Below are 24,135 nucleotides of genomic sequence, written 5' to 3' on the forward strand. Positions count from 1 at the left end.
ATCACAACAGTGTATCTCAATACCAAATGCAGACTCCCACTACCATAGGCTATCAAAAGTGTCAACCAATCCTGTGCGCGCTACATGCTCTCTGAAGAGCTTTAGTGACAAGCCTTTAGTCAAGGGATCCGCCAACATAAGTGCGGTGCTTATGTATTCCACAGATACATGCTGATTCTGAACTCTTTCCCTCAGAACTAGATACTTTAGATCTATATGCTTCGAGCTGTCTCCAGACTTGTTGTTCTTGGAAAAGAAAACCGCAGGGGAATTATCACAGAGAAGTTTCAGCAGCCTCTCAATAGAATCAATCAAATTAAGCCCTGAAAGAAAATTTCGCAGCCATAAGGCGTGAGCCGAAGCCTCCGAACATGAAATAAACTCTGCCTCCATAGTGGATGAAGCCGTCATTCTCTGCTTGACGCTTCTCCAAGAAATAGGTCCTCCTGAAAGCATAAAAATTTAACCAGAACTGGACCGATGGGTGTCCCGACACCTTATGAGCTTTGGAAAAACTTGAAACCAAATATAAGCTATTTTAGAGTGTTTGGATGTAAATGCTTCATTTTGAACATTAGAGATAATTTACATAAATTTGATAAGAAGTCGGATGATGGGAATATTCTTAGGGTATTCTTCCCATAGCAAAGCATATAGAGTATTTAATAGGAGAACCCTAGTAGTAGAAGAATCCATGCATGTGACATTTGATGAAAGAGAGCCAACACCTCAAGAAATGCCACATGATGAGGATGAACCCGTTGAACATATTTTTCCAAAATTGAGTGCTCCTCCTCATGCATCAACAAGTCATACATTACCTAGTGAGGAAGTAGAAAATGAAGATGATGCCTCATTACCTAGGGATAGGAGAACATTGGTTGATCATCCTGAATCCCAAATCTTAGGTGATGCCACATTGCCAGTAAGAACTAGATCATACTATCGTAGTGTGAGCAATAATTTGGCATTCCTATCCGAATTAGAACCAAAATCCATCAAGGAAGCAGAAAAGGATGAATATTGGTTGATGGCCATGCAAGAAGAGTTGAGTCAATTCGAAAGGAACAAGGTATGGAGGCTAGTACCTAGACCTAGTGATCATCCAGTCATTGGCACGAGATGGGTGTATAGAAATAAATTGGATGAAAATGGAATTATCACTAGGAATAAAGCTAGGCTTGTAGCCCAAGGGTACAATCAGGAGGAAGGGATAGATTATGATGAGACATTTGCTCCTGTTGCCCGTATGGAGGCTATTAGGATACTTTTGGCATATGCATCTCATAAAGGATTTAAACTATATCAAATGGATGTCAAAAGTGCCTTCCTAAATGGCTATATCCAAGAGGAAGTGTATGTTGAGCAACCTCCAGGTTTTGAAGACTTCAAACATCCAAATCATGTCTTCAGGCTTGATAAAGCTTTATATGGATTAAAGCAAGCTCCTAGAGCTTGGTATGAGAGGCTTTGCACTTTCTTAGTTGAAAAGGGATTCGAGATGGGAAAGGTGGATAAAACCTTATTTATCAAAAGAGAAAATCATGATATCCTCCTTGTCCAAATCTATGTGGATGATACCATCTGTGGCTCAACTAATCAAAAATTGTGTGATGAATTTGCAACCTTAATGAAAAATGAATTTGAAATGAGCATGATGGGAGAGTTAACCTACTTCTTAGGACTCCAAATTAAACAATACAAAAATGGAATATTTTTAAATCAAGAAAAATATACAAAGGAGTTATTAAAGAAGTATGGCATGGATAGCAGTAAGACATCAAGAATTCCCATGAGTACTACTGCTAAGCTAGAAAAAGATGAATTTGGCAAATCTGTGGATCAGAAATTGTATAGGGGTATGATAGGTAGTTTGCTCTATTTGACAGCCAGCAGACCAGACATTATGTTTACTGTCTGTCTCTGTGCTCGATTTCAATCGGATCCTAAAGAATCTCACCTATCGGCAGTTAAGAAGATCTTCAAGTACTTAAAAGGAACCCAAAGTCTAGGACTGTGGTATGAAAGATCATCTTCCTTCACTCTCATCGGATATTCAGATGCAGACTTTGCTGGATGTAGAGTAGATAGGAAAAGCACTAGTGGGACTTGCCAATTCTTGGGTAAATCACTTGTTTCATGGTTTAGCAAGAAGCAAAATTCAGTAGCTCTGTCCACAACAGAAGCAGAATATGTGGCAGCTGGAGCTTGCTGTGCTCAAGTCCTATGGATGAAAAGCACATTGATGGACTATGCAATCAAAATGGATAATATTCTCATCCAATGTGACAATACTAGTGCTATAAGCTTAACAAAGAACCCCATACAACACTCAAGAACAAAACACATTGAGATTAGGCACCACTTCATCAGAGATCACTCACAAAAAGGGGATATTTGCTTAAAATATATCAACACTGAAGAACAATTAGCGGATATCTTTACAAAACCCCTTAGTGATGATAGAATTTGCTATATCCGAAGTGCCTTAAACATATGGAGTGCGGATCAAATCAAAGAAATTGCCAAATAAATACTTTGTGCCTTTAACCAGCTTATCTATATAGTATTTATATATATAATCTTTGTTTGGTAGTATCTGCATGAATGAGATGTCAAATTTTTAATCTTAAAAATCACTCAATTGATATTCTTAGCCTTCTTAGTTTTTCTAAGTTGGAGAGGTATCTTCACTTTAATTAAAATACCTAACATCTTGACATATGTCAACATCTCGATCATGAACAGGTATATGTGCATTACTTGGTTATATAATTTTATACCATAAGCATTGATTCAGGGGGAGTTATCCACTCCTATTTTTTTTTACACCCTTTCTGTCGATGACAAAAGGGGGAGAAGTTTGAAATTGATTATCTATTCAATTGACTATATGCACCACTTGCTTATAACTTGTATCATTTATATGTGTGCATATATTAAGGGGGAGTTCTAGTATTCACTTGCCTACTATGTCACTCCACACACACCTCATAATCAATTTTGTTTGTCATCATCAAAAAGGGGGAGATTGTAAGCCCAAGGGTCTACTCTCCTATCTTGTTTTGATGATTCTAAACATAATTGATTGTGTTTTTGAATACTAATCAATTTGCTTCGAAGTGTTGTGTTTGAGATAGGATTGATCATTGAAGAAACCAACACACAACATGGTCATGCTTGGAGATATCCCATACAAGAGTCAAAGGAGCTAAGTGAAGCTCACCTCATCTCTCAAGCAAGCATACACAAGATGGAAGATCAATTGAAGACCAAGACTAAAGAGAAGTTGAAAGCTACATAGGTATCATTGTACATCCTTTCTCTTTAGATTTCCAAGTCAAGGCAAAGTGTTTTCAACTTGGTTTTCAAAGAACACTTAAGAACTTAAAATGCATTAGTGAATGGTTATGTGGTGGACCAACATGTTGGGACCCTCATAAACATTCCAAAATAACCATAGGAGTTGAGTTCCAAAAGCTAAAAATCAAATTTGCAATAAAAATCAAAAAGTGCGGATTTTTAGGCTTCTCGGAACTCCGAGAATTTTTCTCGGAGCTCCGAGCTCGGAACTCCGAGAGTTCCCTCGGAACTCCGAGAAAAGGTCCAGTAGCATCTGGACACTTTCTCGGAACTCCGAGACAATTTCTCGGAACTCCGAGAAATGGTCCAATAGAAATTTTATTTCTTCTGGCCGTTGTCTCGGAACTCCGAGAATATTTCTCGGAACTCCGAGAATTCTCGGAACTCCGAGAATGGTTCTCGGAACTCCGAGAACCTCGCGACAGACTAAAAAATAGCCGTTGGGATTCAAATTAATTGTTGGTTTTTGATATGTCCACCCCCAAACGGTCATATTCTTTGGTGTGGTTATATATACAACATGTAGAGAAGTTTTTGACTCTCTCTTGATCTTTGAAAAACATCCTTAAGCATCAAAAACATTTGCAATCCATTTTAGCTTGAGTTTTTGTTTTTCATCCCAAACTTGCCTTTCACTTGTGAATCTTTTGAGTTTGGATATAGTAGTGCTTTCACTTGCAAATCACCATCTTTGAAGAGCAATCAAGGGTCTACAAAGAGCATCAAGCTTTCAAGAAGAAGCCAAGCTATTCTCTTTCAAATCTAGTGTAGGTGGCTAGGGCATTCCCTTTTTAATTCCCTAGAGAGCAACCGCTTAGAACTCGGCGGAGAAGGAGAGTCTTTGTAAAGGTGTAAGGGCATCCTTGTTTAATATCCCTTGGAATTGTAACCGCCTCGGAGCCGGGCATCGTGGAGGTCTCCTATAGTGGAATCCCTCAAGTGCGACCTTGAGTAGAGTGGAGTAGGCCGTTGGCCGAACCACTATATATCGGTGTGTCAATTTCTCACTCTTGCATTTCCATTATTGTTTTGGTTTGGCATTTCACTTTGTTCTTTCAATTATATTTGCACTAACCAAATATTTATTTAAGTGAAGAAAAATTCCAATTAGGGTTTATAGATAATTTTCAAAAGGCCTAATATTGAGTTAAATTCAATTCACCCCCCCTCTTGAGTATTTCACTATAGAACCTATAACCCTTAGACCGTTCAAGGTAACCTATGAAGTAACAAGAGATGGTCCTAGCGTCTAACTTTCTCAACTGTGGGTTATATATTTTGGCTTCAGCCATACAGCCCCAAACATGCAAATATTCTGGCTTAGGCTTTTTACCGGCCCATAACTCATAAGGGGTCTTAGCCACAGCTTTACTCGGTATACGGTTTAGGATATGAACGGCTGTTTTCAATGCTTCTCCCCACAAGGACTCAGGCAATGGTGAATTGCAAATCATGCTCCTCCCATATCCATAAGAGTACGGTTTCGTCTCTCAGCAACACCGTTTTGCTCAGGTGTACCTGGCATCGTGTACCGAGCGACAATACCGTTCTCCTGTAGGTAAAGTGCGAACGCACCTGGACTGCGGCCCGTATCCGAATATCTGCCATAGTACTCCCCACCTCTATCGGACCTCACAACCTTAATCTTCCGGTCAAGTTGTAACTCAATCTCAGCCTTATAGATCTTAAAGGTATCCAGTGCTTCCGACTTTTCTTTGATGAGATAGACGTAGCTAAAACGTGAAAAGTCATCAATAAAGGTAATGAAATATCTCTCACCACTTAGGGCAGGAGTAGGAAATGGCCCACATATATCAGTGTGAATAACTTCTAACATGCCGGTACTCCTAGTGGCGCCCTTCTTACTAGTTTTGGTTTGTTTACCCTTAAGACACTGCCTACAAATCCCGAAATCAGAAAAGTCAAGAGGAGGAAGAACTCCATCATTTACCAGTCTTTCCATACGACAAATAGAAATGTGGCCTAAACGCTTATGCCACAAACTAGAAGAGTTTTCATCAACTCGACCCCGTTTATTACCACGGTAACTGATTTCCTCATTCACATGCATGGATAACAGAGAATGGGCAAACGAGCTATCTAAATAAATCATATATAGATTGCCCACAAGAGGACCAGAACCAACAACATTGGAATCATGGAGTAATGTAAAACCTTTATTCCCAAACTTAAATTCAAATCCAAAGGAAACAAGTTTGGATACAGATATAAGGTTTCTGCTCATGGCAGATACATAAAATGTGTCTTCCAAATACATAATGAAGCCACTATTTAATACAAGACAAAAAGTGCCAATAGCCTTGACGTTTGCTTCTACTCCATTTCCCATCTTAATGGTTCGCTCCCCTTTCCTGAGTCTCCATCTCTCTTGAAATCCCTGCAAGGAATTCGAGATGTGAATAGTAGAACCTGTATCTATCCACCAGGTATTTTTAGGAGCATCTACAAGGAAAGATTCATGACAAACAAAAACTGAATTATTGCCTTTCTTAAGCAGCCACTCTTCATACTTGGAGCACTCTTTCTTTATGTGACCAAGTTTCTTACAGAATTGGCACCTAATGTGACTTTTCATCCCACCGGTCAAGCCCTGCTGAGCTGAACCACCTGCTACCTTCTTCTTGCCTTTCCCAAAGCCCTTTTCTTTGGTTTTCTTCTTGAAGTGACCCTTCGACGTTCCCTCTGTGGTGTAATGAGCACTTTCAGGTTGCTCGGTCTTCAACCTCTCTTCTTCTTGAACACACATGGCTATGAGTTCACTCATTTCCCACTTCTCTTTCTGCGTATTGTAATTAATTTTAAATGGAGTAAACTGCACAGGAAGAGATGTCATGATGAAATGAACAAGGAAACCCTCAGAGATCTCCATGTTCATTTTCTTTAGCTGGGAGGCCATGTCATTCATTCGCATAATGTGCTCTCTCACACCACTACTACCATTGTACTTCATAGTGATCATCTTCATCATCAGTGTACTGGCAAGAGCCTTAGACGATCCCTTAAACTGATCATCTACTGCCTGTAGGTACTCTCTAGCAGTAAATGCCTCATTTTCCTCTGAGTCGGGAATGCCTCCTCGGATAGAGGTAGAGATCGTGCTTTTCATAATCATAAGGCTCATGCGGTTTGACCGTTCCCATTTTTCATAGGTAGCCAAATCCGCAGCAGTACTTTCATTAGAAGGCACTTCAGGTTTGTCATTCCTAACTGCATAATCTAGGTCCAAACACCCTAAGACTATGTGAATATGATCCTTCCATTTTCCGAAATTATTCCCACTCAAAACCTCGATCTCGAACAAATAACTAGAGATAGAACTAGGGTTCAATGCTGTAGACGAAAAAGACAGACAGTTACAATTTTGCTCACTATCTAAGACACCATTTAAATCCACAAAAGGAGTTTATTCAGTAAAATCCACGATTTAATGTAATCGAACTTTCAAATAAATGACTAAAGTAAACAGAAACACAAAATACATAAGTGTGTTCTTGATGGAACACCCGGTGTGTCACCGTGGGATGTCCGTTGGGCCATGCCACAATACACAAGTGGTTCCATTTTTAAGTCAATTTATCTTTAGGGAAGTTAGTTGGATTGCCTAGAATCACAAAAACACATAAATGTGATTCTAGGGACACACCAGCGTACCATCATGGGTCGTCTGTTGGGCCGTGCCACGACACACATTTGGCTCTCATCCATGAGACTAACTAGGGCCAAATAACTCTATACTTAAGGTACATATCACCGTTGGGCAGAAGCGCAACCCCAAACCAAGTTATCCAGGCCTAGCCCTCTCATACCGCATATTTGTGCAAAGCAACAGTCATCCGTTGGGCTGAGTGTTGCTCTTGGACAAATGGACGGAATTTAAAGTGGTTTTGTAGTTCATAATGTGTCACTATATGCGACACTGTTCTTTATTTAAACCACTAATCCTAAGCGATTTCGTTTCCCAGTCGGAATCACAATTCTTTGTTCATTCATTTAGTGTTTGAGATTTAAACCAAACACAAAACCCACCTTTAAAAAAAAAATGTTCAAAAGTTTACATTGTAACGGAAGCCAAAACAGACATCAAATTTGGGTTCAGAGGGGTGGAAATCCCCTAAATCCGGATTTACCCGGCCCAAAACCCAAAAAAAATTGACTCAAAATCAAACAAATAAAACCAAATTTTGTTGAATTTACACTGTAACCATATAATACAATGCTCAAATGTAAAAACTGACTCCAGAAATGGGTTCAGGAGGGTTCCAAACCCTTAGAACCAATATTAGCTAGACCCCAAACCCCAAAAAATGGCAGAAATGGCCCAAAAAATGGTCCCTGGGCCGGTTTGGGTTGGGTCTGCTGGGCCCAGACAGGTTTTATGGGCCTTATCTGTTAACTGGGCCTTTCAAAAATCGTGGATCCTTGATGGATCCTTAACGGGCCTGCGCGGCCCATCGGCCCATTTTCCGGCGATATCAAAAAATTCCCAAAAAATAAAATTTTCAATCGAATTTTCTCTCCGTTTTCTCGCTAGAACCGTGGCTCTGATACCACATGTTAGTGCTCATGATCAATATGAACACCGGCAACAGATCTTGGCGATTCAACGTTGAGAAAATTACAGAACAATAGGGATTGAATTGAAATGAGAAAAAAAAATCATACTGGAAGCCATGAATTGGGTTTTTCTTTTTCTCTGAGTTTCTCTTCGCTACACAACCATCGGTGATGGGGACCGGTTTCTTTCTATTCAAGCGTGGATTCTCAAAGATTGAAACGAATTTGTTGTGAGCAAATAGGACCCAAGAGTTCCCTTTTATAAGCGTTTGTGGGAAGAGATGCGACTCCTCATCGCGCCGATCCCTCTCCCCAAACGTCTCTTTTTTTCAAACGTTTATACCTTTTCACACCAAATGATCTTGACCATCGATCTTGCAACAGCCATATCCACCGTTAGGATTATTTCCTAACAGAGTTCCCTAAGCATAAAGAAGAAGGAAACTAAAGGTAAGAATCCCCAAACAGGGAGGAGTATCCACCCGAGCCAGAAGAGAAGACAACCCAAAGTTCCTCAAGATTCAAAGAAAGTAGATCGCAGCATGGATCTCCAACTGGAGGATCCACTAGGAGAAAGAAATAGCTGGAAATGGTCGAGTTTCTGAAATGACAGACTCAATCATTTTGCCCATTTCTAAAAATCTTTATGAGATTCTTGAAGATGTCTATGATGATACAGATCGTAGTGAAATTGTACCCAATGTTGCTTGTTGTGAGTCAACAGGAAGCGGATGAAGAATATCACCCCCAACAAAAGAAAATAGAGCTCTTCCATCAAATGAAAATAGGATCCTCGAAGTTTTAGAAGTTGAGGAAGAGTCGGAGAGCAAGAAAGTTTAGCTAGAAGATGAAAGACGGCTTTCAATAGGGTCTTAATTTGGCGACTGTCTCTAGAGATGTACATGTATTTTCTCTTCTTTTGCTTGTTTTGAGTTTTATTTTTTAGGGCAGTATGTCCTTAGTTGTTCTGCCCCTTCCTTAGGCCTTGTCCTAAGGATGGGGGTGCGTCCTTGTTTCTTTTATTGTATCATCTTTCTTTAATTAATATTCTGGTAGGGGTCCGCCTAACCCCAGCTTACTGATCAAAAAGAAAAAAAAACACATATGGCAACAACAACTACACTAGTAGAGCAATGTCATGGGTGAAGGGATGCTCCAGCATCACTTTTCCAACGTCAGACTAACTTTTAGCCTTACCATGAGCCTTTTCACTCCTCTTTCAAAGACACCCATTTTCCAAACTAAAAACATATTTTTTCCAAAATTCATTTTCAAAACTACTTTTATTTTGAAAATCACTAATAACGCACCGCCATTTTCAAAATCAAAGAAAATCGTTATCATATAAACTTTGGAATTTGTATGCATAAATAAATGTATCTTGCGATTTGAACCTTCACTTAGTGAGAATGTACCAAAGTTGAATAAAATGGCATAGTAGAAATATCTTTGAACTAACGATTCAATTCGGCCGACCAGATATATTTCACACATAAGACTTCATATCCTTAAGTAATTTCTAGAAGCCGACACATGTACTGCCCTTGTGTTAATATCTTAATTACATAAGCGCTCCAGAGACTAACCAGGTCTCATAGACATGGTTTTAAATTTCGACCGTAATCAGAAATTTTGGGTTTCGGTCAAGACCGAAACTGAAATCGGGTAAACCCGAAACATTACAAAATTTTGACTTAAATTTTGAAATTTCGTTTTTCCCGAAATTTCGGTACGAAATTTAAGGAATTTCCTAAAAAATCTAGATTTATTCATTATTTTATATTTTCCTGAAATTTCAGTAATTTCGGCCGAAATTTTATACATGAAAATATATTACTTTTTTTTTTATTTCGTCCGAAATTTCAAAATTTTTGCATAAATTTCGATTTCAGTGAGGACCGAAACGCATTCCGTATTTGATTTTTTCTTTTCGGTCGAACTGGCATTCAATCCACTGAGATTTGGTAGACCTACCACTCCGGAGCAAAATTGTGTTTTCATTTTACATTCCAGTTTTTGCTTTCTGGCTTCGGTGCTTTTTGTTTCCTTGAGTTTATTTTTAAAATTTGAGTTCCCTAAGTTGCCTTGAGTTTGCTTTGAGCCTGAGGATGGATATTGCCTTTGCTTGTGAGAGTCTTCAATTGAGTATAACTTCGACTTTCTTTTATTGTTCAAGTGATAAACCACCTGTCTGGATCTCTTGGATTTGGTTTGCAATCTTGATTCTTGAGCCATGGCTCTTGTGGTTCAAACAATTTCGAATTTTCTTGGTCTTATAGAATATACTTGCACATACTAAACATTAGTCCAATAATCACTTTGACCATCAATTTTGGTTTGTAACATATATGTTTTCTTCAAGTTCTATTATTGTCTCATCTTTAATTTTGGTGTAATATTTCGGCTTTCGAACATATGTTTATTTTTTTAGACAACTAATTAAGAAATATTTTGCAGATGAGGGCATGCTTAGTGACATTGGATTTTTTTTTGTTCTCCTTGAAAACTTATCCTAAAAAACCCTCAAAAGTACATAATTGAAAATTTTACTTTGAACAGCCTTCATTTAAAAGATGAGTTACCAAACTTACAGAAAATTTGATTGTGTTTAGCCAAAAGTGCCCCCTTATGGCCTTGGATTGCAGGAATTTTCTAGAAAAGTTTTGGAGGGAAAATATTTCTAAAATTTCCTACTTGTTTTTACATGTGAATAGAGATAACTTAAACCAATCCATTTAATTTGTACTTAGAGGGACCTTCAATTTATGTTAATATCACTATAAACGAATCGTAATCGTAATGGGGAAAGGGAATCTACGAGTTTGCATAAGTAGCTTACCCATGCAAGCTGCTTACTGATGACGATTGAAAAAGTTTTCTAATGAGTGGCTGGTACTGTTTTGTTCCTCTTCGAATATAGAATAACACCCTAAAGTTTCGAGTCGATTCGACGATCCGGAAAATGAAGCTTTCAAAGTGAGTGACAGTTTCTATAAATTTTGGGACCAATTACCAAAGGGGGACAAACATTAGGCAGAATTATCAACTGGACCCAGCCTTTTTAAAAATTACGAATGGGGGACGAAAAAAGTACGGATGGAAAATTGGGGTCGAAAATGCCCTTTTCCCTCTTACCACATTCATTTTTACTTTTTTACTCTTCCCTCTTCCCTCTTCCCTCTTCTTTACTGTTTCTATTTTTTTACTTTGGGGTTTTAACCTACCGGTCATCTCCTTCACTTGCAGCCACCATTAGAGGTGGAAAAAGTCGACGAACACGTGAGTTTTTTATTTCTTTTCCCATTTTCTCTATCTCGGTTTTGTTTTTCAATTTTTTTTAGGGTTTTGCAATGCTTTTGTTTTGCCAATATCTGTTTTATCTTGTTTAGGGTTTTGTATTTTGTTCCTCTCTAATGATTTCTGATGGATTACCCTATTTTGAGAGTTGAAAATCCGATTTTAGGTGGATACCCTATTTTGAGGTTTTGTTTTGAGAGTTGGGAACCCTGTTTAGATATTTTGTAAGCCCCATTTAGATACTCGAAAACCCCTCTTTTATAGACCTTAAAACCTTTGACAACCCCCTTCTAGAGATTTGAAAACCCCTCCTAGAGAGGTGAAAAGCTTTGAAAACCCCCTCCTAGAGAGTTGAAAACCCGATTTCAGGTGGAAAACCCTATTTTGAGGTTTTGTTTTGAGACTTGAAAACCCCTCTTTAAATATTTGGTAAGCCCCATTTAGAGACTTGAAAATCCCTCTTTAGATATTTGGTAAGCCCCATTTAGAGACTTGGAAACCCTGTTTAGAGACTTGAAAACCCTGAGTTAGAAACCCTATTTCAGGTGGATAACTATATTTTGAGGTTTTGTTTTGAGACTTGAAAACCCCTCTTTAGTCAGGTAGTAAATAGAGCCTTTATATGGATTCAGGTTGGTTCTAAGGTGTAGAACTGATAGGTTGGAGCTGTAACGAACATACTCGAATGTATAAATAAGAGACTAGTAAACAAAATGTGAAAACTGATATAAAAAAAAGGTGCGTGTGTGCCTTTCCCTACTATGATTTGAATGTATTTAAAAATGAGGTGTGAAATGAAAATATATATAGAGACTAAAGCTAGATTACGATGGTTGTTAAAAAAAAAGAAGAAATTTCAGTTTGTATTAGAAGGGGTTTGAAACAGGACACTAGCTTCCAGAAGCAATTTTGGAAAATGATGACTATGAAAGTGATTGAATGATCTTTCATGTGAAAATTGATTTTCATATTTTGTGAGAGTGTTTTTTATCCTAAATTGTAATGTTTATTTTCGGATCTTTTATTTCAGTTATTTGAATGGTCTACCTGTTCTATTTTGGTTATTTGTATGAAGATTTCCTCTCAAGGTTGGTTAGTGTTAAATACTTTAGTTGTCTCCTCATGTTGTTTGGTGTTAGGATTGTCTAACTTATAGAGGAATATGTGAGTTGCTATCAATTTTTTTAAAAAAGAAAAAAAGGGTTCAAAGAACTTCTTGTATACTTCAAGGGTGCTACAAATTTATTTCTCTTGTCCTGACCATCTTGGTCTTTTTCTGTGAATAAAATTAGCAGCCATGTCTTGGCTAGCTGAATCCATATCGTCCCTGATGTTGTATACTTCATTACCACGAAATTACTATATCTTGCTCACACACCTTGAAAAAAAAAGTAAGAATAAGAAAGGAAAGAAAGTTATATTGAGGTAGTGGTCATAAAATGGCTTCAATCTGCCATTTCGTTATAAACGAAAAAGAGCCAACCTCTCCAACACTTGCAAGCATAGAAGAGAAAGAATAGTGAATACATGTCATATCAAAAGCAATAGCCCCCGATACAACTTAATCATGATATGATTATTTTTGAAATGCAAACCTCTTAAAAAATAGGTTTTTCTAAAATTCAAAATTTCTAATTGTGTTCATTCTTGTCATCACAAGGTAGTTGATAACCTTGTCTTCTTTCTTCTCTTGCCTTTGATTTAAAATAATATGAGTTTTGATAACCTTATTATGTAGTTGATAACCTTGTTTGTTTTTTCACAGATCTATATATTGTGTCTGTTTTGATAAATGGCAAAGGTGACAGAAAAAGGGGGGAGCAAGGCTAAGATTCAAAGGGGGAAGATTCTTAAGAGGAGGGGGAAAATGCAAAAGGGGAAGGGGAAGGGGAAGGGGAAGGGAAAATTTGAAGGGAGGAAGCAACATGTAAGTGTATTTCATATTTATGTTTTCAATATCATTCAGTTTTCATATGCCATTTAATGTTTTGATGATGTTAATTGATTTGCAGGCTCCTTATGTCCCTGCAAGATGTTCGCCTTCATGTTTCAAGAGTGCATTGGCTAAGATGGGGTTGCAGCAACACCATTACGAGAGACTAGAGAAGACCCCGTTCAAACATCTGATCCACCTTGAAGAAATTGTGATGCACAAGCCCCTTATCAGAGCACTACATGATAAGTGGGATCCTGCCACTAAATCATTCAGATTAGGCAGTATTTCAGTTCCTTTTAAGGTCAACGATGTAGCGTTGGCGTTAGGCCTACCAGTCAGAGGGGAGGCAATAAATGTGAACAGGGTTATATCAACTGACAAGAGAAACCCTCCTCCTCTTGTTGATGGCTGGCCATTTCATAAAGCAAATGTCGTAGCATCTGTGATTCTACAGGAAATCAAGGAAATAGTTGGGAGAATCGAGGAAGAGTACATAAATAAAACCGTGACATATGTACTTTTACACCTATTTGCCACCGTCCTATTTACTCAGAGTGCCCATCGAGTCGATCAGTTGTTCTGGCCCTTTGTGGATGATTTAAAAAATATTGGTAACTACAACTGGAGCCAAGCTGTTTATGATTGGTTGATAGGATATCTTAACAAAGTCAGCTTGCATGGCGGCACATATCTTGGAGGGTGCTCGTTGGCAATGCATGTATGATGGATTGAACCCGTTAAAGTTTAAACTTTGTAATTTTTGTGATGATTAAGAAACTTTCTCTTGTCTATGCAGGTGTGGTTATATGAGCATACGAACTTATGGGTTCCGAAGGATCCAAATGCCCGTCCTCGTATGCTAAAATGGGATTGGAAAGCAAAGGAGGCGAGTAAGTATGCTCTTGTGGAGAGTAAAAAAATAGATGAATCTCAGGTGAGACATAAAACTAGATACCCTATGTCCTTATATCAATTGTAATTTCTTATTGAGGAATTAACTTATTCAATCATCAGGTGGTGGTCGCACTGACGCTAGGAGAGGAGGAAGTAGAATATATAAACGATCAGGTATCCCAATAGAGCATATCATTTTTTGTTATTGATTAATGTTTAAAGGGACAATTACCAATGGGGGAAAAAATTAGGTGGAATTATCAACAGGACCCATGCTTTTCAGAAATTATCAAAGAGGGACAAAAGATGTGTTGTCAATAAAAGCTGGAAGAAAATGCCCTTTGGCATTGACAACACGTTTTGACCTTGGCTTTTTCCTTCTTCCCTCTTCTTTTACTTTTCCATTATCACCTTTTTAATTTTTTACCCTACCAGTCATCTTCGTCCTTGTTCAGCCACCATTGTTGGTGGCAAATCTTAAAAACTTGAATGTTAAGTTCTTACCATCTATCTCTTTGTATTTAGGTTTTGTTTTTAGGGTTTTCCACTATTTTTTTAGGGTGAGTTCTAGAGATAATGTATAGATGGCTTCACTCACTTTTTTGGAAGACAAGTGGTTGTATAAGAAAAAGTAGATGTAATACCAACTCTCTGGAAGGGGGTTTTGTAGCAGAAGGGGTTTATCAACTCTCTGGAAGGGGGTTAGTAACTCTTAAAAGTAGGGTTACCAATTTCCGAATGGGTCAAGTGCTTGAAAATTGGCCGAGAGTTCTGGAGTTTTGGAAGAGGGTTTTCAAGTCTCTAGGAATGGGGTTATCTAGTATAAAAAATGGGGTTACTAATTTTTGAATTGGGTGATCAAGTCCCTGAAAATTCGCCAAGGATACTAGAGTTTTGGAAGGGGGTTTTCAAGGACTTGATAAGCCCATTCAGAAATTGGTAACCCCACTTTGATACTTGATAACCCCAATCCCAGAGACTTGAAAACCTCCTTCCAAAACTCTAGTACCCTTGGCCAATTTTGAGGGACTTGATCACCCCATTCGGAAATTAGTAACCCAATGTTTTATACTAGATAACCCCATTCCTAGAGACTTGAAAATCCTCTTCGAAAATTCCAGTACTCTCGGCCAATTTTGAAGCACTTCATAAGCCCATTTTTTATACTAGATAACAGAGGAATGAAAATTAGTACAAAACCCTAAAAAAGAAAAGAAAAACAAAACATAAATAGAAAGAGATAGATGGTAAGAACTCAACATTCAAGTTTTAAAGATTTGCCAACAACAATGGTGGCTGAACAAGGAGGAAGATGACTGGTAGGGTAAAAAAAAAGAGATGATAATGGAAAAGTAAAAGAAGAGGGAAGAAGGAAAAACCAAGGTGAAAACGTGTTGTAAATGCCAAAGGGCATTTTCGTCCAGCTTTCACTGAGAAGACCTCTTTTGTCCCCCATTGATAATTTTTGAAAAGCATGGGTCCTGTTGATAATTTTGCCTAATGTTTGTCCCCCATTGGTAATTGGTCCATGTTTAAAAACTCATCATCGTTTGCTTTATTTGTATGGGTAGGAACCCGCAATAGAGGGCCAAGAAATATTGGGTCACTCCCCTACAACCTCAACATTGCCCAACCTTGATATGGATGAAGACATAGAGAGAGATGGGGATAGTCAGGATGAGGAGGGTGGAGAGGATGAAAGGAAGAGGAGATCGTGGATGAGGATAAGAAAGGCAAAGGAGGCAGTCAGAAAAGAGAGGGAGGACTTTCAAAGGGAGAAGGAGAGATGGAGAAAAAGGTTAGAAAAAGTAAGAACACTTATTTTGGAAGAAGACGAAAAAGTTGAAGAAGTCGAAGAAGAAATAGGCGCAGGACACTTCGAAGGGTTTGAGGCAGTGGAGGAGAAAGAGAAGGAAGAAGAGGACGAAGAGGAGGAGAAAGAGAAGGAAGAAGATGACAAAGAGGAGGAGAAAGAGAAGGTAGAAGAGAAAAAAGAGGACGAGCGAAAAGAAACAACATGTACTGTTACCATTGACCAACAAAATGAAGTAGGGAGCATTGAGAGATGCGTAAAGATGGAGGCACGCATTAGGAAACCAAGCCACAACGTGATGAGCCCCTACGGACCACTTTTACCCCAAAAGAGGAAGCTAGTAAGGAAGAAGAAGAATGGGAAGAAAGAGGAGGTGAGAGAGGAGGTGAGAGAGGAGGACAAAGATGAGGAGAAAGTTAAAGAGATGGAGGAGAAGAATAAACAAGAGAAGAAAGAGGAGGAAAAAGAAGAGAAAGAAGAGGAGGAGAATGGGAAGGATAGGAGGACTAAATTGATTAAAAAATTGTTAAAGAATGAGACAAGGTAAGTAGATGCAAAATGTATAACCTTATTTTGTTTATAGTTGTGTCATTTTCTAACAATTATATCATTTTCTAGTCGTTGTATCATGAAGGAAGAAGGTATAACGATATTTGTTGACGACTTGGTATGCCTGTGGAGACGTAGAAGATACCTCAGTAATAATGTAAGTGACTTTTGTTTAAAGGTGATTAAGAAAATATATGTAAGTCAATAACGATATGAATAATCTTCTCTTCAACTTTTTTTATTGAAGGTATTGGATGTATACGGAAAGTTTCTTCAGAACTCCTACAAGGACAGATCAACAACTCCTCATAGCAAAATTATATTTGTTCCTTCATTGGTACATGTGAGTAAATTTTTCTACGTTAAGAATGCTAGTTTTCCTTCATTGGTGGTTGAAGCATTTTTTTTCAATCGAGGACTTTCCTTCAACAGGGAAATCTTATTTCTAGACTTCGTACCATGGATGAGACCACGGATGAGAAAACAAAGGTCAAAGATTATGAACTTGCGAAAGGGATATTGAATGCTAGACTTATAGATATCCCGTGGGAAGAGATTAATATGGTCTTGATCCCATTATGTCAAAACAACCACTGGGTTCTGCTTGTGCTTGACATGGTTAAAAAATCCTTCTTCGAGTGCAACTCCTCAAAAGAGCTTAAATTCGACGAACTAGCAAGGCATACGGTAATTACATTAACATTTTCAGTGATAGTCTAAGATTCTTAGATATGTCAAACAGTTATATTTCATTTCTGATTTTTTCTCCAGGTAGCCTTGATAAAAGAATATTTCAAGTCCCATGGTTGTGACATAGACCACTTTCCATATGCCCAAGTGGCAGACTTCCCACAACAAGATAATGGGTAAGGCAGCCTATAAACCTTTTAAATGTGAATGCTTTATGTTATTCAGAGTTTAATCCTATTCCATTTACACTACCTATTGTTTTGCAGATTTGACTGTGGACTATTTGTGATCAAAGGGATGGAGCATATGTATAGTGGGGTCGCTTTCAATTTTGGTCCAGATGACATTCCTCAGATGCGACTGGAACTATGTCAACGATTTATACGAGGAGAGTTTGGGAAATGTGAACTTCAATAGGAGAAATGTTGTGGACGGATGTGATTGTTGTGTTTGAGTTGTTGCGTTGTTCAAAACTTAAATGGCATGTGTATGTGTTGTTCAGAACTTCAATAGGAGAAATGATGTGATTGTGTAAACAGGTTGTTGTTCAAAACAGGTTATTGTGTAAACAGGTTGTTGTGTAAATGGGTTGTTCTGCAAACAGGTTGTTGAGTAAACAGGTTGTATACTGCGTTTCTAAGTTGGTAACCCTATTTTTAGACTCCAGAACACCGCTCACATTCACCAGACTTGATGGTCTCATTTCTAAGTTGGTAACCCTATTTTTATACTTGATCACCCCAAAATCAAGGATTTGAAAACCCCATGTGGATGGACCAGTAACTTCGGCCAACACGCATGGACTTGATGATCCCAAAACCCCATGGTGACCCCATTTTTTATACCTGATAACCCCAAAACCCATGACTTGAAAACCCTATGTGGATCGGCCAGTAACTTTGCCCAACACACACAGACTTGATGATCCCATTTCGATTTTGGTAACCCCATTTTTTATACCTGATAACCCCAAAACCCGTGACTTGAAAACCCCATGTGGATCGGCCAGTAGTTTTTGCCTGACACATTAACTTGATGATCCCATTTCGATTTTGGTGACCCCATTTTTGATACCCGATGACCCCAAAATCGAGGATTTGAAAACCCCATGTGGATGGACCAGTAACTTCGGCCAACACGCATGGACTTGATGATCTCATTTTGATTTTGGTGACCCCATTTTTTATACCTGATGACCCCAAAACCGAAGACTTGAAAACCCCATGTGGATCGCCCAGTAACTTTTGGCCAACACACATGGACTTGATGATCCCATTTCGATTTTGGTGACCCCAATTTTTATACTTGATAACCCAAAAATAAGGACTTCAAAACCCCCAGCTTCACATAACCCTTTTTTGTAGACTTGATAATCCTCTACCAGTAACTTGATAATCCTCCAATGGAATTACAATTCTACTCATGATGGAATAACAAAAGATATGGATCCAAAGAAATGGATGTTGTATTCATTCAATGTGCTTCATGTATTACATCCCAATTCACTTAGTACAAAAAAATTAGAATGGTTAAGTACACAAAAAAATATTTTTGTACCCACCTTGTCTAGTTAAGTACATCAAAAATATATCATTTACAAGTAATCCACTTGTCTTCCAAAAAAAGAGACTGAAGTCATCCATCGTATGCAACTAATCCAATTGTCTTCCAAAAAATTAGACTGAAGTCATCCATCATATACAACTAATCCACTTGTGTTTCAAAAAAGAGAGTGAAGCCGTCGATGCATTGTCTCAGGAACACACTTTTACAAGAAGAAAGGAGGTTCACAAGGTACACCAGACCTAAAAAATACCAGCACCACAGTTAATTATTCTTGAAAAATATTTTTTTATAAAAATAGAATAATTCATATAATGTGTACCACGTACCTGTTGAAAATAGGTGCAGAAGGTTCAATGGCAGTTTCGTCAACAGGTTGTCTTACGATGGGAGGTTCTTTGCAACTTCTTTTGTTGTGACCAAGTTGTCCACATGTGGTGCAATTGTAATGTAATCCGCTTTGCAATTCACGATCCGTTCTTCTCGTACGCGGCCTTCCAGGTGGCCTCTTTGCACGTGGTGGTAATAGTGTCATTAAAGGTTCTGCAGGAACTTGCCATTGGGTCCGATCAAGTGTAGGGTGCAACACCTCATCGTATGTATCTCGATACCTCTGTACATGATACCATTCTTTGCAGTAATCGTAAGGATCAAAATCTGTGATGCCAATAGCTGCCATGGCATGTCCGCACGGTAGTCCAATCGTTTGGAAAGCACGACAGGTGCATGTTTGCAGGTGTAGGTTCACAGCATCAACATTTTGAAGGGACTTTACTTCATAATCATGAACACCTATTCGATAAGCTGTATATTGGCGGCTTTCTTCCCTTGCCAATGTCATATGTTCTTCTGCGTAATGGGTCAACTTTGTCTGCCAACCTTGACCCATTTCTTGTCGTTTCTGCAAGAAGTCAGAAGTCTTCCATCGAGTGTGTTCTACCAATGATGCAATCGGCAATTTTCTCGCATCCTTCAAGACAGCATTGAAACACTCCGACCTATTGGTCGTCAATACATCATATCTATCCCCCTTAAAATAAAAACTAGCCCAATGTTCCTTGGGGATGTCACTTATCCACTTGTGTGCATTTTCATTAATTTCCTTAATCTTCTCCATTGTTTCTTTAAAAACACACTCTCTCAATGCCCGTGCAGCTCTCCAAAACAATTTCTTTAGTAAAAGATCTTTGAACACAGAATAGAAATTGGCGGCGAGGTGACGCATGCAATAACTATGATTTGCATTAGGTAATTCTATAGGTACTGCTTGCATCAACCCCTTCTGTCGATCAGAGCATATGGTGAATACGTTCGTCTCCGCTGACATTACGTTTTCTCTCACCAACCTAAGAAACCACCTCCAACTATCTTCGTTCTCGGTCTCGACAACTGCAAACGCTAATGGAAATAATCCGTTGTTACCGTCAACCCCGACTGCAATCAATAAGATTCCTAGATACTTTCCTCGTAGATGTGTACCATCGACCAAAACTATAGGTCTGAGTATTCGATTAAAGGAACGTATGCTGGGACCAAATGTCCAAAATAACCGAACAAACCTATCATCTCCCCTTGGACGTAAATCTCTTCCACGGAAAACACGCATATAGGTGCCAGGATTTCTTCTCATCATCTCAACTGAAAGTGCAGGCAATATGCGGTAAGAGTCCTCAACATTCCCACACTTAATTTCAAGGATGATGTTCATCGCAATGTACGCTTTTCGATAGCTTATAGTTATACCCCAATGCATCTTAATATATTCTCTTATGATCCTTGTCCCGATCTCTTCTGGGCGATCGAATAAGCGTAAGCATGTCTTAGCAACCCAAGCTGATGTTACAAGAGGGTGATCATTGCCCCTTAGTTGAGTTGTGCACGTATGGTCGGGAACAAACGTCTTCACTAACACATAAGTCATATTATTAATGCCAGATATACGCCATTTGCAACCTTCTTCCTTACATCGAACGGCATATTTTTTTGGTGTTGACTTTGATTTCACAAACTTAAATCTTTGCCGAATTGCATACTCTCGAACTACCTGCTTGAACTGTTTCATATCTGCAAACATTGCCCCACAAGTTAACTTCTCAATCTCAACATTATCAGCATCTACCTCATGAGCCCCAACAAACATATCATCTACTTCCATTTGCAGCCTACTGTCATGAGGGACACCAAGATTTCCATCATCAACATCATGATCATCATCAATGCCATCATGATGATCCTCGTCATCGTCACTATGATCATCATCATTCCTATCTTCTTCAAAATAACCACTCATGACACAAAAATCATCTTGAAATTCATTATTGAAGTGCATTTCCAAATCTCCATCACTTTGTCTGTCGTGGATATCTTCAATGGCATGATCCGTCAAATCATGTGTAAATTCTTCATTTAGGACAATGCGAGACCTGCATAGTTGAACAATATATAATCAGGCTAGTAGATTGATTAATTTTTTATTTCAAATATTGAAGGGGAAAAACCATTGGTAAAGAAGGACAATACCTTACAGTCGGTTGTGTTGAATCACCTCCTATATTGGTACCATCAAGTTCATCATCGTAGTCTCTTTGCAAATCCACTTCAAAACGCGGGGGATGATTGACATTTTCTGCTTCTCGAGGAAGATTTTGGGGTGGATTCGAAGTAGACGGAATGGCTACATTATTAGAGGGTCCCGTAATAGAAACATTGTTTGGAGGCAGCATTGACGAATACAATGAATTTCTACTATTGTCAGTAATGCTTTTGAATATGTATATCATCATAGAATTAAACACATCTTTGTCAAACATCCTCATGATGGTTTGGAAGGCATCATCATTATCGACATCCATTAAAGTGGATATATATGGATCAACAACGTATCGACACTTTATGGATTCAATCACCTGCCCTTCTATAGTTCCGATTCTTTTCTGGATTAGAAGTTTAAATTGTTGGAAATTGATTCGTCGTCCAATCGATAAGAATGTCTTCCTCCCACCGATATATTCCCACGAAACTTCATCCTTCAATTTTCCATCATAGTGTAAAAGAAGAGAAACCATTGTTTCGGTTTTTTTAAACACCTGCAAAGACACACAAGATGTCAGAAGAACAATGTTGAAAAAAGGGAGTTTTCAAATCTCTAAACAGGGTTGTCAACACTCTAAATGGGGGTTTTAAAGTCTCAAGAAGGAGGGTTATGAAGTCAATAAACATGGTTGGCTAGGGGGGCTCAAGTCTAAAATAGGGCTGATCAAGTAACTAAATTGGGGTTTTCAAGTGTCTATAGAGGGCTTCTCAGGTCCCAAAGGGATTATCAAGTACCTAAATTGGGGTTAACAGATATCTAAGGGAGGGTTTTCAAGGACAAAAAGGCTTATCATGTGATTAATTGGGGGTATCAAGTATCTAGATGGGTTTCAAGACTATAGAACGGGGCTTTTCAAATCTATGAAGGGAGTTATCCATTATCTAAATTGGATTATATATAAACAGGGGTTTTCAACTCTCTAGGAGAGGGTTTTCAAAGCTTCTAAAGTCTATAATAGAGGGGTTTTTAACTCTCCAAAAGGGGTTTGTTAAAGGTTTTAAGGCCTATAAAAGAGGGGTTTTCAAGTATCTAAATGGGGCTTACTAAATATCTAAACAGGGTTTGCAACTCTCAAAACAAAACCTCAAAATAGGGTAGCCACCTGAAATCGGGTTTTCAACTCTCAAAAAGGGTTTTCCACTACAAATCATTAGAGATCAACAAAATACAAAACCCTAAACAAGATAATACAGATATGAGAAAACAAAAACATTGCAAAAATACTACTCACGTGTTTGTTGAGTTTTCCCACGTCCAATGCTACGTTAAAAAACCCCCAAAGTAGAAAATGATACAGTAAAGAAGAGGGAAAAGGTAAAAGTACAAAAGTAAAAGCAACGTGGTCTTTAAGAAAGGCAAAGGGCATTTTCGACCCCAATTTTCCATCTGTACATATTTCGTCCCCCATTCGTAATTTCTGAAAAGCCTGGGTCCAGTTGATAATTCTGCCTAATGTTTGTCCCCCATTGGTAATTGGTCCAAAATTTTGTTTACTCCCACAACTTTGAAATTTACAGAAACTGCCACTCAATTTGAAGGGCCAGTTCTCCCGTTCCAACCGTCGGATTGACTTGAAACTTTAGGGGGTGATTTGACAGGCTGAGAGGAAATACCGGAAAGAAAATATTTTGAAAGCGTAGTTCACTAGTTCTGCCTCCACAGTAAACATATCATTTCCCACTAAAATCCGGAAAGAAAATATTTTCCAAGATAAAAATTCCGACCAGAAATGTTTTTCTTGCAATCCAAACGGGGAAAAACTCCCCCTCTTCTTCTGCTCTCCCCGCTCGGGTCTCGTAATAAACAGGGGGCGCATAGTGTGCACGACGCATATTAGGGCACCTGAGCATGGGGACGAGTCAGACGCAGCAATCTCCCGAGGAGACGCTCGACAAGGTCCAGGCGTTTCTCGAGGTACATAGAAAACTCCGATTTTTCTGCTTCTCTTCTCTCTTGCTTTCTTTCTTATTTTTGCTCTATTCGGTATACAAGATTTCAATAATCAGAAGTACCAAACCCTTTTCTCTAAATTCATGTATCTATTTGCACTTTTCCCAATTTAAAGAAAGGAGCCGTTTCTTATTCTCTGTCTGCATATTGCTTCTCTCTTCTATCGACCTGTTTGTAATCTACCACTGTTCCACCATTCCTTGAAATTTGCTGTTCTTTTTGGCGTATTTATATCACCATTAGTTTGGTTTTGTTGTTATTTCTTGTGCCATGTGATGGCGTCTGCGATTGCGCAGTCGGTGCGGTCGGTAGAGGGCCTCCGCGGGGTCTGCAATCACAAACAAAGGGGTCAGGGGTCCAGGGTGGGTCCCGGACGACCACTTCGACACCCAAGTCAGATCCTTCGACCAATCAATATAAAGAACAGCGAGAGGGGGAAGGGGTTTCGATCAGGGTTACCAGGGGTAGCGTGCGGAATCTTTTCTGGGTGCGTGAGTGAGCGGGTCAGAGGGGACTAGCAGGGAGAGTAGGATTGAGTTCCTAGCCTCCTCTGTTGTTGCCTCGCCTCTTTTTCCGGTGTCCGGAGTGGAGAATGGGTGAAGTCCTCTTTTCAGAGAAAAATGCCTCCTTTCTTCTTCCTTTTTCTCCCTTTTAAAGGGAGGCGCGCGGCCCTTTTCATCATTATGGAGAGAAAACCTTCTTTTGCAGGATTGGGCCGTCCCCCTGCTTCGCCGGTGCGCATGGCTTTGGCGGCCATTTCCTTCCATAATTTGTGATGATGAGGCCTGGGCGGCGAGAGGGTGACACGTGTCGTGATTGTGTGGTCTTTGCCGTTTTCCAACGCCCTTCTTCATGATGATTGGGCTCTGCTCGTGCATGGATGACACGCGGCAATATCTGGGAACACAGCCG

At 39.0% G+C, this 24,135-nt stretch overlaps 3 protein-coding genes across 3 annotated transcripts in view; 2 read left to right on the forward strand and 1 right to left on the reverse strand.

Moving 5' to 3' along the window:
- Positions 1 to 15,705: 15,705 nt before the first annotated feature.
- On the forward strand, positions 15,706 to 17,534 carry LOC143852473 (putative ubiquitin-like-specific protease 1B). Its single transcript, XM_077361857.1, has 6 exons — positions 15,706 to 15,950; positions 16,497 to 16,584; positions 16,675 to 16,770; positions 16,860 to 17,114; positions 17,199 to 17,293; positions 17,384 to 17,534. Exons 1-6 carry the CDS (start codon positions 15,706 to 15,708, stop codon positions 17,532 to 17,534), a joined length of 930 nt encoding a protein of 309 aa, XP_077217972.1.
- Positions 17,535 to 18,786: 1,252 nt separating this feature from the next.
- LOC143852474 (uncharacterized) lies at positions 18,787 to 21,745 on the reverse strand. The gene is made up of 3 exons (XM_077361858.1): positions 21,201 to 21,745; positions 19,010 to 21,103; positions 18,787 to 18,922 (listed from the first exon to the last, which is right to left on the reverse strand). The coding sequence occupies exons 1-3, from the start codon at positions 21,743 to 21,745 to the stop codon at positions 18,886 to 18,888; spliced, it is 2,676 nt and encodes an 891-aa protein (XP_077217973.1). The 3' UTR covers positions 18,787 to 18,885.
- Positions 21,746 to 23,022: 1,277 nt separating this feature from the next.
- The window catches only part of LOC143852874 (ankyrin repeat family protein), a 61,158-nt gene continuing 60,045 nt past the window's right edge, over positions 23,023 to 24,135 (forward strand). The window contains exon 1 of the mRNA XM_077362512.1: positions 23,023 to 23,187. Coding sequence (XP_077218627.1) covers positions 23,122 to 23,187 — 66 coding nt within the window. The 5' untranslated portion in view covers positions 23,023 to 23,121. The remainder of the gene's footprint in view (positions 23,188 to 24,135) is intronic.

Source organism: Tasmannia lanceolata, unplaced genomic scaffold (genome assembly GCF_043159265.1).
Source record: "Tasmannia lanceolata isolate RefF3 unplaced genomic scaffold, GAP_Taslan_0.1 ptg000019l, whole genome shotgun sequence".
In the NCBI taxonomy this organism is placed as follows: domain Eukaryota; kingdom Viridiplantae; phylum Streptophyta; class Magnoliopsida; order Canellales; family Winteraceae; genus Tasmannia; species Tasmannia lanceolata.

Excerpts from the sequence above, each read along its gene's own strand:
- LOC143852473 (XM_077361857.1), top strand. The coding sequence starts at position 15,706 with ATGGATGAAGACATAGAGAGAGATGGGGATAGTCAGGATGAGGAGGGT. Across the intron at positions 16,771-16,859 it reads TTGTTCCTTCATTGGTACAT|GGAAATCTTATTTCTAGACT; the intron begins GTGAGTAAATTT and ends TTCCTTCAACAG. Across the intron at positions 17,294-17,383 it reads TTCCCACAACAAGATAATGG|ATTTGACTGTGGACTATTTG; the intron begins GTAAGGCAGCCT and ends ATTGTTTTGCAG.
- LOC143852474 (XM_077361858.1), bottom strand. The coding sequence starts at position 21,745 with ATGGTTTCTCTTCTTTTACACTATGATGGAAAATTGAAGGATGAAGTT. Across the intron at positions 21,104-21,200 it reads TCAACACAACCGACTGTAAG|GTCTCGCATTGTCCTAAATG; the intron begins GTATTGTCCTTC and ends TCAACTATGCAG. Across the intron at positions 18,923-19,009 it reads TCTGCACCTATTTTCAACAG|GTCTGGTGTACCTTGTGAAC; the intron begins GTACGTGGTACA and ends GGTATTTTTTAG.